The sequence below is a fragment of the Castanea sativa genome, chromosome 12 (genome assembly GCF_040712315.1).
Source record: "Castanea sativa cultivar Marrone di Chiusa Pesio chromosome 12, ASM4071231v1".
NCBI lineage: Eukaryota > Viridiplantae > Streptophyta > Magnoliopsida > Fagales > Fagaceae > Castanea > Castanea sativa.
The window spans coordinates 42,228,461-42,245,880 of record NC_134024.1 but is presented as its reverse complement, the minus strand read 5'-3'; the positions used below and the strand labels follow the sequence as shown (position 1 = coordinate 42,245,880).

The 17,420-nt window shown below is 35.2% G+C and overlaps 2 protein-coding genes across 2 annotated transcripts; one reads left to right on the top strand and one right to left on the bottom strand.

The window, feature by feature from the left end:
• The first annotated feature begins 1,120 nt into the window (after positions 1-1,120).
• Positions 1,121-7,449, top strand: LOC142620036 (putative LRR receptor-like serine/threonine-protein kinase At4g29180). The gene is made up of 12 exons (XM_075793476.1): positions 1,121-1,279; positions 1,582-2,613; positions 2,772-2,910; positions 3,014-3,085; positions 3,226-3,297; positions 3,381-3,461; positions 3,649-3,806; positions 4,208-4,428; positions 4,603-4,729; positions 5,049-5,111; positions 6,299-6,488; positions 6,834-7,449. The coding sequence occupies exons 1-12, from the start codon at positions 1,204-1,206 to the stop codon at positions 7,264-7,266; spliced, it is 2,664 nt and encodes an 887-aa protein (XP_075649591.1). The 5' UTR covers positions 1,121-1,203; the 3' UTR covers positions 7,267-7,449.
• Positions 7,450-15,454: 8,005 nt separating this feature from the next.
• LOC142618786 (F-box/kelch-repeat protein At3g23880-like) lies at positions 15,455-16,633 on the bottom strand. Its single transcript, XM_075791807.1, has one exon. It carries the CDS (start codon positions 16,631-16,633, stop codon positions 15,455-15,457), a length of 1,179 nt encoding a protein of 392 aa, XP_075647922.1.
• Positions 16,634-17,420: the final 787 nt, after the last annotated feature.

Sequence of the window (17,420 nt, the reverse complement as noted above, 5' to 3'; positions counted from 1 at the left end):
TAGTAATTACTTTTAAAAGAACATGTTATAAGTGTTTGTACTCATTTACACATAACATAATAAGCAAAGAATTCTAAGATTCTTAGTAATAACTAATAAATGGGGTAGAATTTTTTTTATCAAGGTATTCGGTTCAATCAAGTTAGGATTGTTTCAAATTTAAACAACCAAAACAAAGCAATTGAATGGTATGGCTACAAATTTTTTGACAATGTCTCAATCCAGTCCACTTTTAGAGTTACTCAATGTTGAATCCTGAGCAAGTTCCACCCCACACTAATACCCATATTCGATAGATAGATAGAAAGGGTAGTGATATGCAATCAACAACCATTTTGAAATAAAAACTATACATTCATATTTTTTTCAAATGGGATCCTCTGAAAAACTAACGAAGAAAAAGTGGAAACAAAACAAAGGTGAGTGAAATTAGGGGGTTTGATTTGATCCTTACCTTCACTGAAGAGTAAATTGACGGACGAACCAACTTTCTCAAATCAAGCAAGCACTTGTTTGCCCATCAGATTTTTTTTTTAATTTTTTTTTTTTTATGTCTTGTCTATTCTTTCTCTGATATTAGTCCAGGTGAATTTATTGCCAATAAACGTTTTAGGATTTTAAAGTTGTAAAATAAAATAAAAATCATGAATCCATTATGAATATTATTTCAATCTTTTGTTCTTTTATTATTTATGTTCAATTCCACATATCTACGTTGAAAATTCAAAGTAGCTGAGGGTCTAATATGAATGCCATTAACTCATTGTCATATGATGTGTGCTAGTATTTGGCACACAGAACATCAAAAACCATACATCGTGATATGCGCTAAATGCCAATAAATATTTGGCATATGCTATAGTGATGTTCTTTTTTGAAAAATAGATTGATGTGCTAAAAAATTATGTAATTTTAATAAAGTGGTAACATATATATATATATATATATTAGCAAAATGTTTTGAAATTTGAGCTTTTGAGAGGATTCAGAGAATCCGTCTAAGCCTCCAGGTCCAGGTTACCAAAGTTGACAAAGAAAGACCTTTTTAGTTGTTGAAAGTCAAAAAAGAACAACAGTGTATTTAAAATAATAAATAAAAACAAAACAAAAACAAAAAATAGAACATCAAGAGTGAATTAAACAAATTCTCATCATGTTGTCTTCACATTTACATTAGCCAACTCATGTTATCATAATAGATAGATGACGATGGAGATATATATTTGCTTCATCCTATGGATGTTGTGTGTAATCTTTGTTCATGGGCAGCTCCAACAAGGTTAGCAAATTCTCTCAACTGAAAATTGATTAATATGTTTCTTCTTCTTCTTTTTTCTCTTTTCTTTTCATTTTTACTTTATTTTCTAACATTTTTATTTTTATTTTATTTTAAGTAGAATGATTTTTTTAGACAAATTGCTACTTTTGCTAATTTTGAACGCCTCTACACTAGAGTGTTTGAATTGATAGATTAGTGGATTAGATTTTCATAAAGTTGGTCTTATTTGATAAAGTTTGTAAGAATCAGAAAAGATTGTTCATTCATTTTTTAACATAGATTGTTTATTTCTTTTTGTTTAGGCTTCATAAGCATTGATTGTGGGAGTTCCCAGAATTTCTACCTAGACATTGATACTGGCATTTCCTATGCTCGTGATGAAGCTTATATAGACAATGGGATTAACAAGAACATCTCTTCTGAGTATGCATATCCAAACAATCTCAACCTGCCTTACCCACTTTCTGATCTTAGAAGTTTTCCTCTTGGAAACAAAAATTGTTACACCTTAAAGCCCCCTGGTGGAAAAGGCAATCTGTACTTGATAAGAGCTTCATTCTTGTATGGAAACTATGATGGACTAAACAAGTTACCAGAATTTGATATCTATTTTGATGTCAATCTTTGGTCCTCTATAAAATTTAGTGAAGCTTCTGAGACTGTCATAACTGAGATTATTGGTATTGCACAATCAGACAACATTCACATTTGTCTCGAGAACAAAGGCTTGGGAACTCCTTTTATTTCAGCCTTGGAGCTTAGACCTCTAAATAATTCAATTTATGTTACCGAGTTTGGGACATCTGCTTCATTAGTACTCTTCCAAAGATTGGATGTTGGATCAACCAATGGAAGTGGAAGATATAAAGATGACATTTATGATCGCCTTTGGTCCTCCTACATGCTCCCTACTTGGGATTCAATCACCACTACAATAGCGATAAATAATAATAATAATGGCTATCAAGCACCACAGGAAGTCATTCAGACAGCTGCTAGGCCAGCGAATGATAGTGAACCCTTGAAATTGTATTGGAGTATTGATGATCCTAACTCTCAATTTTATGTATACTTGTACCTTGCTGAAGTGGAGCTGCTTGAGAAGAACCAGTCAAGGAAGTTCAATATATCTTGGAATGATCCACCGTTGTCTACACCTTTTAGTCCTCGTTACTTATATGCAACCACAATATCTAGTCCAGGAGCCTTGGTGGGAAAAGAGCACTGGATTTCTATATACAAAACAGAGGATTCAGCCCTTCCACCTATCCTCAATGCTGTTGAGATTTACTTGGTTAAACAACTGGATGAATCGCCAACATTCAGTGAAGATGGTAAGCTTTTTTGTATTATTATTAACTGCAATGCTAGAGTTCCATGCCCAAATTTGAATGATATTATGGGTGTTTTTTGTGAAGCAACTCTGAGGAATATTGGATTTAATAAAAAGTTTAATATACAATTTGATCGAATATTAATTTACTAAATACAGTTGATGCTGTCATGAATGTCAAAACAATGTATAAGATAAGCAAACACTGGGTGGGTGATCCCTGCGGGCCAAAGAATTACTCTTGGGAAGGTCTAATATGCCAACACAATGGTTCAGTTCCTCCACGGATAATCTCAATGTTAGTCATTCCGTCTGAACAATATTGATACTACTTCTCTGATTGAAAGTGTCATTTTTTTGAAAATGTCATTATTTATGAGTTGCTTTTCTACCTTCAACAGGAACCTGACCTCATGTGGTTTGACTGGGACGATTGCAGCTTCCTTTGCAAAGCTCTCATTACTGGAATCTTTGTATGTACACATTCAAAATATTTTGTTGCCTGAATGTTGTGCTAGCCCTAACTTGATGAAAATAAGGATTAACCCTTTTAAGATTTAGTGCTTTGTTCAACAACTTGCAATATCTCATAAGGAAAATACTTTTGTCTCAGGGATTTATCAAACAATAGCTTAACTGGACCAGTACCTGAATTTTTGGAAGAGCTCAAATATTTGAAGTTCCTGTAAGATCTGCAGCATTGGAATTGTATTTTTAATACAATTAAGAACACATATCTCTAACAGAAATCATATTACTGACTTGTAGGAATTTGAAAAACAACCAATTATCAGGTTCTGTTCCTACGGCTCTTATTGAAAGATCAGAGGCTGGATTACTTACATTGAGGTTCTCAGATGCTAATATGGGAGAAAAGGCCTATATTTTTATCTCTTTTCTTGCTTCACAAATTCTTGTTTTTGAGTAGATAATAGAATTGGTTCATATTCTAGGATTTCATGAAATACAGTCATGCACTAAAATTTTGATATGGGACATGAAAATATGGTTTAATTGTCTATTTCCCTTCTTCCAGTGTGGATGATCAAGTGGATGACCAAAATGTTTGTAGCTCAAGTTCATGCAAAGACAAGAAAACAAATTATGTTCCAATACTAGCACCAACAATGTCAGCATTGATCCTCTTTATTGCTTTGCTTGTCATTTGGAAACTGAGAAGAAGAAGGAAATCAGGTAATTTCACTGGTTTTATCATTATGATTATGTGTGTTGTATGCTCCCAACATACAAGAAGTAGTACAAAATACTTCAACAGGAAATCATGCTCATCTAGAGGTGCAAAATAGTGAAAAATGATGTAAAATGACATGCAGATGAAATAAGAAAAGAGAGGAAAAAAAAAAAAAAGAGATAACAAATGTAAATTGAGAGTGTCTTGCAAAAAAATTTTAGGATCCGTAGGACCATTACTACAGGATAACATTAAGAAAAATAATATTTGAAAGAAATTATACAAAGAGATATATTGATCAGAAGGTGATATATTTTAGAATGTAGTATATGCAGCAATCTTCTGCTCTACAACATAAAAATTCAAAGGTTCTGCCTAAAGTATGTTTTTGTGTAAACTTCAGCTAAAGAGTTGGTTGTCTCCAGCAAAAAACATATCATAGTATCAAAGAAGAGGCAATTTACTTATGCTGAGGTTGTAAAGATTACAAACAACTTCCGTACTGTCATTGGGAAAGGAGGATTTGGGACTGTGTACCATGGTCAAATGGCAGATGGCACCAATGTTGCAGTTAAGATGCTCTCTGCTTCATCATCTCAAGGGCCTAAGGAATTCCAAACTGAGGTTCATACCATTGATTCATAAAACTTCTTTATACATTATAAAGTTTAAAATAAAAATGCGATGGCATGGATGGACAACTTTTACTCTCTATTTTGTCTCTAGTGAATATATTCATGCTTGGTAACTGCTTTAACCATTGATTATAGACTAAAGTGGTTGCTGGTGGATTTGCAGGCTGAGCTCTTAATGACAGTTTACCATAGGAACTTGGCATCTTTTGTTGGATACTGTGATGATGGTGACAACATGGCACTAATTTATGAATATATGGCTAACGGCAACCTAAAAGATTATCTTTCAGGTACTTCCATGTTTATTATCACTATCTGAATGAAGAATGACTTGGAATAACCGATTACAATGCTTATACTATGCATTGTGTCCGTCTTTCTTAAACAATCCATTCCGCTGTTTTTAGATTCCCTATCTTACTGTACATATTTTTTTTCTTTTATGTTGTTTGTACATATTCTTTTTGGCTACTTACTTTTTCTAATGACGTAGTCTTCTCTTAATACAAGTTTTCTTACCTATCAAAAATAAATAATAATAATAATAATAATAATATGTTCAGATCCTTGAGATTATGAGAAATATTTGTTCATTTTTTATGGTTGCAGATACACGTTCACATACCTTGAGTTGGGAGATGAGACTCCACATTGCAATTGATGCTGCACAAGGTCAGCATCTACATTCTTTTTAGCAAATGTAATATATGAAGTACAACCGACCTCAAAATTTTTGGAACTAAGGCTTGGTTGTTGTAATCCTGGATTACATTATGTCCAACTTTTGAATAGCATTTCATAAGTGCACCAGACCCAGTTGTCTCACATATTATTACCAATGGTTCTTGAGAAGCCCCCAATCCAATTCCCTCTAGAATCTCTGATAAGCCTCGCGGAACTGGCTTTGCCTTGGTTTCCTCTAGCCGAACCATTTGTAGCTTAAAGAAGTCTAGAGGAGGTGGTTTCCAACCAATGAGGGTGTTGGTATATCTTGTTCTCTTCATTTGATAGGGGAGGGAGAAGAAAAATTCAGTGGTAAGGGATTTTATCTTTTTGAGGATTAAAGTTGGTTTGAAAAGCTTGACCTTCCATGGTGGACTTATTTTTCGATCTGTCCAAATGGACCAAGTGGTTATGGGGAAGATGACATTCCAAGGTATGTCCAGCTGAGGTGGCAAGAACTTTTGTGAGTGAAGGAAGACATACATTTAATCCACTCCTCATTGGGATGATTGTGGAAGTCGTGGGGTGTGGGGTGGATGGATGAGGCCATAAGGATTAGGTCTAACCAAATGGGGACAATCCCTTAGGGTATGTATAAAGATGTTTCTGGGTGCCAAAAGAGACATTCCATTTGTGTGGAGTGGAAGGGTTTGAGGGTTGCTTTTATGGTTTCAAGAAGGCAATTTGGGGGGATGAAGGAGATGTTGTCAAGAAGCCAATTTCCATTGGGATCCCTTGTGTCCCAAACTTTAAGGGAGTGCTCAGTTCTATTATGAGGGCCTTGACCAGTCCAATTATCATACCAAAAGCTACTGGAGGCCCCATGTTTAGTAGGCCAACCAGCTCCTTTGTTTCAAATGTCACTAATTTTGCATAGACTAGACCAATCGAAGAAATCCTTTTAGAGGTGCTCTGATCATGAAGATAGTTTTTCTGAACTTCAATGCATATGTAAACATTTTCTGCATTATATTTTAGTTTTGTCTCAATTTTGCTTCGAAGTCATACTTAAACCTATAATATTTCTTGAAATTGTATTATTGCTCATAGATCTTGTGCCTCATATATAACATTGTGTCAATCGGACCATAATTTGATTGTATGTCATTTGTGCCTGACTTGTATTGATACTGCAGGACTAGAGTACTTGCATCATGGATGCAAGCCACCTATAATACACAGAGATGTAAAGTCAGCCAACATCCTTTTAAGTGAGAGCTTGGATGCTAAGATAGCAGATTTTGGTCTCTCCAAGGTTTTTCCAAGTGATAACCAAAGTCATGTAGTAACTACAGTCATGGGCACAACTGGATATCTTGACCCTGAGTATGTTTTTATCATGTAATTCGTTTAGTTTTTTGCATCATTAAAAGGGGGTTGCACTTGGTTCAAATGATTGCAAAAAAAAAATGATAATAACAATAGATTGGTAATTAGAAATGATGAGCAATTCATTTCAGTAGTATGCAACAAGTACTTTTTTTTTTAACTACACTCACCTAAGGCTAGGGATTAGTCTGGTGCTATAAGAGCCACACTCAAGTTAGTGAAGGGAGAAAGAATATATATATATATATATATATATATATATATATATATATATATATATATATATATATATATATCTTTGTTAACATTTGACGTGACGTAATTATTTTTTGTGTTTTTTAGGTACTACAATTCTCAAAAATTGAACGAGAAGAGTGACGTCTTCAGTTTTGGGATCGTTCTGTTAGAACTAATCACCGGCCAACCTGCAATTGTAAAAAATGAAGAACCAATCCACCTGGTGCATTGGGTAAGTCCTAAGCTTGAAATGAGGGATATAGAAAGTGTTGTCGATAAAAGGATGCAGGGAGATTTTGATGTGAATTCTGTCTGGAAAGCTTCAGAATTAGCAATGACATGCAGTACACCCACCTCCAGTCAAAGAGCTACCATGAGTCTTGTGTTATTAGAACTAAAAGAATGTTTAGCAATGGAATTGTCTCGTAGTCAAGAGAAAAATATGGGTTTAAGGGAGGAGATCAGTACTAAATCATACAATTCATCTGAAGTGTATTCTAAGGATACTGGTTCCATGACTGGTCCATTAGCAAGGTAGATTTAGATGGTCTAATTAAGGTAATAATGCCAATTTACCATTAGTCCTTCACCCCCCCCCCCCCCCCCTTCCCCTTTTTACCCCTTTTGTTGAGGACTTTCGAGTGTGCAACTTGTTTTTGTATTCATCTTTGTCAAATAGTTCTTTGTAAATTGCCATTTTGGGTTATTATTATTATTATTTTATTTGGGAAAGTAGATTCCTAGTAACTCATCACATATATTAGATATTAAATTTGAAGCACAAATTTTTTTTTTTTTAAGGAAAACACTTGGCAATTGGGACCTTAGAAAATTGGGCTATGTTGAACCCAAACTGTCAGGATCCAAATTAAACCTAATTTAGTTTCTAATTCTTGTCTAATGTTACCTGTGTCAAATATAATTTTCTTAATTTTGGTGTCAAATGACCTATTTATAATATTAATGACTATCTCATTCATCTAGGATGTAATTTGTGCATAAACATTTAAAAGTTGTGATGATAAGATAACAATGTGATTTGGAGCTTGTCAAAGATAAAAATATTCACACAGACAAAATTTAATATAGTTTGGCCACCTTTGTATTTATCTTCTTACAAGCATTGCTAACTAGGTTTTTTTTTTTTTTTTTGAGAAACTATAAGCATTGCCAACTAAAACAATAAAAAGAAGTAACACAGACACAAAATTAAACATACCCAATATATTCTCACACAAACATACTAAACAATTCTAATCTTTGTCTTTTAATTATGTCTCTTAAACCTTTTACCCCCGAACTCTTAAGTCACATGCTTTCTTGTTCAAAGCAGCTCTTAGTTTTAATTCAGCCTCAACAGCCAATAAAAATTCTATTGCTTGATTTTCCAAACCTTCTAGAGATGTGCCTAGGAATCTATCAAAGACTTTGGAACCACTTTGAGTAAGGTTCTTGCCTCACTGAACTATCCACACCCACAACTTCCTGTTCTTCCATGGCCAAGGGTAGAGAAAAAGCGAGTGGTTCAATAGCTAGAGACAGATCGGCATCCTCCGAAATGGTGTCCAAAACTCAATCCTCCACAAGTACTTCATCCTCTTCGAAATGAGCTGATGATACATCCATAGAGTCTGAAGACTTCAACGGAACCAAGGCCAACTGGTTTTGCTCTTCCAACACCTAGGTGGCTTCACCCAATGGCAAAGAGATTTGAATTGAAACTGCAACCTTCCTTCCGTCTTGCAATTCAAGGACCTACTAATCTGAATTCCCCCATTTCTCGATTACATTACCAGAATGTTCCTGAAGTATCACTCAAAGGTCTCACTACAGGTTCTCTTCACCATCTGAGGTACATGTCGACCCATTCCTGGTCTTATCGGAGACGCGAATCTCAATAGCGACTTCATTAAGGGTCCGTTTGGATAGAGCTTATTGCTGAAAACTAAAAAGTGAAAACTAAAAACACTGTAACAAAATAATTTTTAAATGTGTGAATAGTGCTGTGGGACCTATTTTTAATATTTTTTTCTGAATAAAGTGCTTGTGGGTCCCATGAACAGTGCGTGAACAGTGCAGCTACAGTGCGTGAACAGTGAAATTGGTCTCCCGCACAGTGAAATAACGTGCATGAACAGTACCGGTTACTGTTCATGCGCGTTCAAAAAAAAAAAAAAAAGCTACAAAACGCATAATCTCAAAACGTGGCCACAATAAGCTGAATCCAAACTAAGCTTAAGAGACTTATTCCACTTGGTCAGCATCATTAGGGCTTAAAAAAACCTTCTGTGTGCTAAACACCAGGTGGGCTTATATTGTCTTGGCCCACTTCCTGGACTTTGGAGCACTAAACTTCTCACCTACCATCCAGCCCACAATCCAATCTTAAAGAGACATCCAGCATTAAAAGAGCATCTATGCTGTTTCTGTTTGGAAGTTTAGAGAGGGAGAAGAGTAGAGGGAGTAGGGGGAGGAGAGTAGTGGAGACTAGGAGAAGAGTAGAAGGGAGTGGTTATCCTCTACCTTATTTGGATGTTTTTAAAAGTAGTAAGGGGGAAGTGAGTAATTAGTCATTTCTCTTGTTTGGATGTTTTAAAAATTAGGATAGAAAGAAGAGAAAATTATTTAAATAGACTAATTTACCCCTATTTGAAAATAAATTTGCAACATTGGTCTATGATTAATTTGTTAGATTAAATAATTATTTAATTAACATTTTCATTCCATCAAATACCACAAATAAAAGTATAAAACTACTATTAATTATTATAAAAATAATTTTTATTACCTAAAAATAATAAAAATAAAAATCCTTCATAAATTTCTACAGTTTCCTTGCATTTCTCACCAACCAAACAAAAAGCTAGCTCCACCTCAGTCTATCATATGGCATCCAAAAGTAAAATTAGAACTCAGAAATTTTCTGAGCAACCAAACAGTTTTTTAGCTCTACTGAAGCAACAGATCTCTGTCCGAATCGTCCCCTTCGTCCACGAGAATATCCGTCAAATGCTCCGTTAGCCCAATCTCGCTCCTCGACTCGTTGTTCTCCCGCGAACCGCTCGAACTCACTCCGGATCCAACACCACACAACGAAATCGAGTCCTCGATCGACATCGACGAGGACGAGGACGAGGAGTCTTCGTATTCCTCGCCGTCGTATTGGTTCACGCGATCTTGACTGTCGATCTTCTCGTTAGCCATAGCAAATCTCCGAGAAAAAAAAAATTTCCCGGAAAGTTCGGATCAAATCTCAATTGGAAACCCTAGAATCGGGGCTCAAATCTTGAAGAAATGATGGCGATAAGGTATATGTACGTGTGAGGAACAGAGAGAAAGAGTGAGTTTTGGATTGGGTATTGGATCGTTGGATCTATGCAATTAGAGACTTTGTGTAGTATTCAGTTTTGGGTTTCTTTTTTTAGTTTGGTTGCTGAGAAAATATTGGATAGAAATAGTAAAGATACTAAATTTAGTAGAAATTGTGTTTGGTTTGTAAGAAAGCACTGGGAAGATTTTTCATTTGTAGTGTTAAATTTTCTCAGAAAACTAATAAAGATTATTTATATAATTGGTTTGTAATTTTGTTAATTTAGAAAATGTAAATTGGAGAATTCATTTGGTCAATAATTTATCTACTTTACTTACCCTCCAAATCTCTCCAATTTGGGGGAATTAAAAATGAGGGGTTAGAGGTAGTTGAAACCCCTCCAAATTCCTCTCCCTCCTTCCTTAAAAATCTTCCAAACAAGGTAATTGAATTACTCTCCCTCCCTTTACTCTACTCCCCCTCCTTTTTTTAAATTCCAAACAGGCCATTAATCTTAAACGTGATTTTAGCCCCAGGCATCGCTCTTTCCTTCCAAGCATCCCTATTGCGCAAATCATGGTTATGATTGCTCAAGATTGTTTTGTATGAATTTTGAAAGTTGGGCATTAATTGCTTTCCTTTCTTGCTATTGTCGAAACTTCTCCATTGTCGATTTCAAGAAAAATAAAGATGGCGGTTTGATGGCTAGTGTCACGGGAGCAATAACCTTCCGTAGATGAAATCCAAACCCCCACCACCCACTATGCAGTTTTCCTTTCGGCACAAGGATGAAGCCTTTTCGATAGCCATGAACAAGTTCTGAGATCATAAAAAAACTGCCATATGTATTGGAACCCAGTTGCAAAATAAAAACTTTATCACCATCCTTGAATTGAAGGTTCTTGCAAAATTTCCAAGAGGTACATTGGACATGAGCTCCTCCACATTAGCTAGCAAACGCTTTGCACTTTCTTTACCCATGAACACTGACCAAAGAGAAGCCCTATTTCTTTCATATATGCGTAACATGTAATAAGTACCTCCCTCCTCAACCGAAAATTTGAAAGGTTTGGACTCGACAAAAAAGAAAATAGAACCTCCCATGACAACAAAGAAAAAAACCAAAAATATTGTGACTAATCCGAGGTAGCCAGGCCTCTAACAAACAAGAAAAGCTCTAGCAATACATTCTAATATTGTCAGTATACTCAAAATTGCAAAGGTTTAATCATCTAGAATTAGAAGAAGACACGTCTCTTCTTTCGATTTTTAGGCGTAGTATTGCTGCACCCAATCAAGGGGAGGATTGGAAGTGTACTTCAATATTTCAGACCATGGTGCATTGTAAAAATGAAGCTCGGATGCTTATTATTGATGGTGACAGCAACATGAATGTTGTTTCTGAGGCTACTGTTGAAAGGTTGAAGCTACCAACGCACTATGTAATCTACCCCATTGTTTTTTTATCTCCCCCTTTTTTTTTCTTAACTCCAAATCTTCTTGTTTAATTTTTTGAGCAAGTGTATATTTGGAAATGTTTTTCGACCTACTTCGCTTTTCTTTTATATTTTTGCTCAATTGAAAAAGTTCACTAATAAACGCTAAATGTGTCAAGTAAGTAGGAATCCATTCATATGATATAAAGGCCAGCAAAAAGTTTTTGGGAGAAAAACATTCAAAAAATTCCCAATATGATGGCTAAATGTTTAATGAAAATCTTTTGAACTTAATTGTGGTACAGTAGTTGGGGGAAAACAAATCAAACGAATCTGTATAGCTTTGGCAGTAAGAAGCCAATTGAAGCATGCGTACTAGGCTCTTTCATGTTTGCTAGAAGTAGCATAAACATAAGCTGTTCAACATGAGAGCAGATCTGGTGGGCTTAAATAATTTGATCACGTAAGGAAATAGCAAAAACAGCATGAATGCACACACAAACCAAGGCCATTACCCAGTTGGGAGCTGGATTCAATTCTGCAAGATGTTAAAATTAAATGCTGAAAGTTTAAGTTCTCAAGTTGTAACTTCTGTTAGGTTCAAAGCAGTGCCCATGGAGTAGCAAACTAGCCCAAAGGGCCTTAATAATCCTACAGGCTACAAATATTAACGAAAAAGCTAACTCTTGGATTGGTCGCACCCTCAAAATCGCTCGCACGGACTACAAAGTCTAAGAAATCAGTTTATCCAAAATGATTTTATTAGTTGTTAGTTGTTACTAATACTATCTTTTTGGCACAAGCTCAGCACCTAGAGGACAAGCCCCTACCTAAGCTTCGTCCGCCTATGACTACAAATATGCAAAGACAACATCTATAAGCCAACTAACAACAAACTATAAATGCAACATTCCCAATGTTGCAAACTCTTGGATTCACCACTTATGAAATAAGCCATATGATACACCAGTCCAAAAGGAATCCTTAATTCCAATACATCAAATTGCTAACACAAGACTAATTTTGTCAGTTATCTTAAGAGCAAAGGAAGCCCGCATGCTTGTTTCACACACAACAATTAACAAAGACATTCTCTTCGATTTTTTTTTTCTTTTGAAGAACTTTCTTTGCATTTTGAGTCTGACATGTAACTAGGCTACCATCTAAAGTCAACTAAGTCCTGATCTTAAGATATTGCACATGCAAGTTAAGCGGGTGTTCCACTGTTCCCTAACATCTCATAATGTTAACCCATTGGAGATGGGAGGCAATTTCTCTACAATTTAGCGAATGCATGACACATCAAAACTTGGCAAAATAAAAATTCACTTCCTAAATCAGTTGCCAATTTGGCATACTTCAAACAAATACAAAATAGCAAAGGTTAGCATATCATATAGAACAACATCAACAAAATTTTCTTTGGGGTGGTCTGGGAGATGATTCTAAACGTCACTTGGTGAATTGGTCCAAGGTATGCTCTCCTATCCAGTCTGAGGGTCTAGCAATTCGAAACTTGAGATACTTTAATGAAGCATTACTGGAAAAATGGTTGTGAAGCGCTATGGAGAAGGGTTATAGGGGCTAAATATGGATCTGAGGAGGGAGATTGGTGCTCTAATTCTGTTCTAGGCTCCTATGGGGTGAGTTTATGGAAAATTATCAGTAGTGGTTGGTCTACTTTTTCTCACTACATTCAATTTCAGATTGGAGATGGGAGTAGAGTGACATTTTGGCATGATGTTTGGTGTCCCTTGGGGAAGTATTTGGAAGCAAAAGGTTCCCTCTAGAGTTGCATTTTTTGTTTGGACTGCAGCTTTAGGAACTATCTTGACTATTGATAATTTACGTAAGAAGAAGGTGTTGATTCTAGATTGGTGTTATATGTGCAAAAGTAATGGAGAATGGGTAGACCATCTTTTACTACATTGTCCTATTGTTTATGAGTTGTGGCCTATGGTGTTTACTTTGTTTGGTATCCACTGGGTGATGCCAAATACTGTAGTTGAGCTCCTTACTTGTTGGCAAGGAAATTTTGGTCATCATCATAATGATGTTATTTGGATGGCTGTCCCTCATTGTTTGATGTGATGCATTTGGCGGGAGAGAAACAACCAGTGTTTTGAAGATTTTGAAAGGACTATAGCTGATTTAAAACTTTTCTTCTTTAAAACTCTATCGGACTGGATGTCTATCATAGGAAGTCATTCTATTTCTTTGGTCTATGATTTTGATGGATGCTTATAATTTATGTATTTGATTATGTTGGTTCCCGGCTGTATACTACCTATATACTCGGGTGACTCATTATTAAGTTCTTGAATAAAATTTCATTTACTTATCAAAAAAATACAAAATAGCAAAGGTGTCTGGATTCATAAGACTATTTCCAAATCAGATGAAATTCAATTCCAGCAAAAGAAATCAAATTGTATGATTCTCTTTGCAAAGGCAGTAATGATGTTTAAACTCTGCAACAATTAACAGTGATAACTGATATGTGAATTATTCATTTAATAGACAACTACACATCAAGATGATATTTTGCAGCTCTTTGAACAACTAACATGTATCAATTTAAAATTAGACAATGGATGGAAGGACATCAAGATACAAATTCAGATTACCACTCCTTTTCATAAAATCTAAATAAGAAGGACAACGAACACATTGAAAATGAAGGCCAAAAAAAAAAAAAAAAACCTCCATCACATACAAGATACCGTCCCACATGAGGAATCGAATTAAAAAAAAAAAAGAAAAAGAGAGAGATAAATCATAGATTGAAAATCTAAAAAGACAATACAGGCCTCTTCATTTCTTTAACCTATTCTGCTTTCTGGAAGCATAAAGAATGAAGCAAACACATTTAGGTGCAATAATACTAAATATTCCTGTGGCCAGTAGGGCACAAGCATAAAAAAATACCATGTTGCTTACTACTTTTGTTGTTTTCAAGTTTGAAAAAATAGTGGACATTCTCCTTGTAAGTTCTAGAAGAGCCTTACAGTAGGACTTAACTTCAAAAGTACTATTCCTAGCATGAGTCCAACAAATCCAGTCATCCCTAGCCCTACTATTTTATATGGGAATAGAGAAGGACAAGAAAATATTGTAAAATCTCCATCTCCCAATCATGGACTGATCCTGTAAAGAGAATGTCCCAATAAATAACTTTTTTTATACCAACACATATAGACTGCCATGTAAATCTCTTTATTTCAGGCCATTAGAAATGGTGCTAGAAAGACCTCCTTAAGGATCACCTTCCCACACCATGGATCAAGACAAAAGCGAACACGAGAATTGTGACCCTCCTCAAACTTGATGACTTTAGAAACCTATTACACCCATTCCGAATACGAGTGGACTTTAGAAAAATAGGAATAAAAACTACCACAAAGGATTAATGTAGACGTATTTTCAACTTGGCCACACTTAGATTTTGCCTGTCAAAGCAACAAGCATTCCTTTCTCTCCAAAAAAACCCATGAACACTGGGGATTGTGTTCCAACTTCCAAGTCCCTCCCCCCCCCCCCCAACTACTTTGCCCACCAGACCTCCCCTCCAAGAAAGACAACATTTCCTGCACCATTTTCTTTTCTTTTCCCATTTCTTCTTATTTCTTCCTCTACTTCTTCTGCTATTACTTTATATTTATATATAGATAGGAGAAAAAAAACAGTTGTAAAGCTACTCTTGAGTTCTTTTTACCACTACAACAAAGACACACACAAGAAAACAAGGTTATGTTGGCCAATGATGGTTTTATTTGTGGACTGTGTGCAACAACCATCCACAAATAATTTCAAATATAAATATAATAGCCATACCCATAAAAGGATCATATAAATTCGGGAATAAAATTATGGTTTTAACAATACTAACATGCCTATTGCTACAAGTAAAAGCATGACAAGGATTTCAATTCATCCATACCTGTAATGACATCACTTCTTATACACATAGCACCATCTTCTTAGTAAGATACCACATTTCTTCCATCTAGTAAAGCAAGGTTCTCCATGTAAGTTGCTACATCTAAACGATGATCAGCTTGAGTGCTAATCTCCTTCTTATGTAGAGTTTCGGGGTCAATTAAAGCATACTTATGTTTCCTCTTTAATTTACTATTGGTAGAGACCAGCCAAGGCCCTTTTTGAACTAGATGTAATCCATACTTGGTGAAACCAACGAAATCATGAAGATTTTCAATTGATAGAACACGAAGTTTATTCCAGGAATCAATCACACCATACTCCCTCATCACCCAAATGGAGCATAGCGTGCTATGTGGTTGGACACCACTTCTAAATTCAATCAAAGCCAGCTCCCCCTTGAATGATGTAACACATTTCGTAAAACAATTTCCTTTATTAGGCAGTGGTACCTCATTGAATTTCTCACTATTGACATCAAATGACAAGAGCAAATCAGCACAACGCCTCCCTTGCCCACCTCCATCATCTAAAAATTTAAACATCCAAAGCAAATGTCCACTAACAAATGGTGATGGCAAATAATTAATAAAATTGCAGTACAAAAGATTGGGTCTCAACGAGATTCCAAGTTCAACTCTTTTCCATGAGTCCGAGCTTAACGAGAACACCTCAGCCTCAAGGGGAGGCTTAGGATTGGCAAAAGCTTGTGAAATCCCAACAACCTTGAAGTCATTATTCTGGGAATCAAACCTAATTTCGAATGTCATAAAAGGAAACTGGTTATTAGGCAACCTCTTAAATTTTCTAATATTGGGGTTCCATAAGTAAACATCATTGAACTTTGATCCATAACTAGTGAAACACAACATGCCATTACATGAACCCACAAAATGGGAAAACTCAGATTGAAAAGTGAAGGGAACTCTAAACTCGGGTATGGTTTCAAATGCGCCGTCGCAAGCGAGAGAAGAAGAAGGTGCTGGAATATTCCTAGGAATGTGTATGACATAACCGTGATGACTGTGATTAAGATGGTGGGTAGAGATGAAACTGGGTTTGGCTATGGAAGAGTACCAAGGTTTGCAAAAGCACCTGAATCTTAGGAGAGATTTCACAGGTAACTTTGCTAAGATTTCCAATACGATTTCGTCTGGGAGATCATCACGCTTTGTCTTGCGTTGGAGGATCGCTCCTCGTTCTTCTTTCCTTTGAGACATTTTCCAACGGAAGAGGAAGAGTGTGTGTTAACAGAGAGTAACACTAATTTTGGGTTAATATTGGTTGACTGATCAAGCTACTTTTTTTTCTTCCTTTTTTTTATAGTTTTTTTTTTAATTTTTTGTTTTATGGTTAAGGATCGTGAAATGATTTAACCAAATAAATTGTAAGCTTTATATTTAACAATTAAATATATGTCATGTGCAAACACATCTGTTTTTAAATGGGTAGAAATTAGAGGTTTAATTTAAGAAAGTCATTTCTCGGATCTATTTAATTTTTCCTTAACGAGTACAATTGAACACTTGTTAAATATGCTATTAATACTGAACTTGTGTAACTTAAAAAAAATGTGAAGAAAAAGAAAGGGAAGTTGGAAATGAAAGAAAAGAAAAACATATAAAATCTTCTCAATATATGTATATATATATAAGAGATTTTTTTTTAAAATGTTTGATTTTAGTTTTTTGCTGAGTAAATCTTCAACTAAATTTTATAGTTGATGTGGCTTTGAGATTGTTTTTTGTATTTAGAAGTATAATATTTTTTTGTTACTTTGCTTCTATTAAGATTCATCAACGGTCACATCATCCGTTATTTTTTTTTAACTCTTTTTTTTTCCTTATTAATTTCTCAACTTATTGTTATATTTTCTTCTCCCTTTTATCTTTTCTTCTATCTACCTTAATACCACTATTCATATATCCCTTTAACTTCCTTTATTTTTAGCTTTTCTTATCCCCTAATTTTTACTATTAATTTACAACTCTCTCTCTCTCTCTCCAT

What these genes read in the sequence shown, in the direction of transcription:
- LOC142620036 (XM_075793476.1), top strand. Translation starts at nt 1,204, where the DNA reads ATGACGATGGAGATATATATTTGCTTCATCCTATGGATGTTGTGTGTA. An exon ending in GCCAACATTCAGTGAAGATG is followed by an intron (nt 2,614 to 2,771) that starts GTAAGCTTTTTT and finishes TACTAAATACAG; the next exon opens with TTGATGCTGTCATGAATGTC. An exon ending in GAGAAGAAGAAGGAAATCAG is followed by an intron (nt 3,807 to 4,207) that starts GTAATTTCACTG and finishes TGTAAACTTCAG; the next exon opens with CTAAAGAGTTGGTTGTCTCC.
- LOC142618786 (XM_075791807.1), bottom strand. Translation starts at nt 16,633, where the DNA reads ATGTCTCAAAGGAAAGAAGAACGAGGAGCGATCCTCCAACGCAAGACA.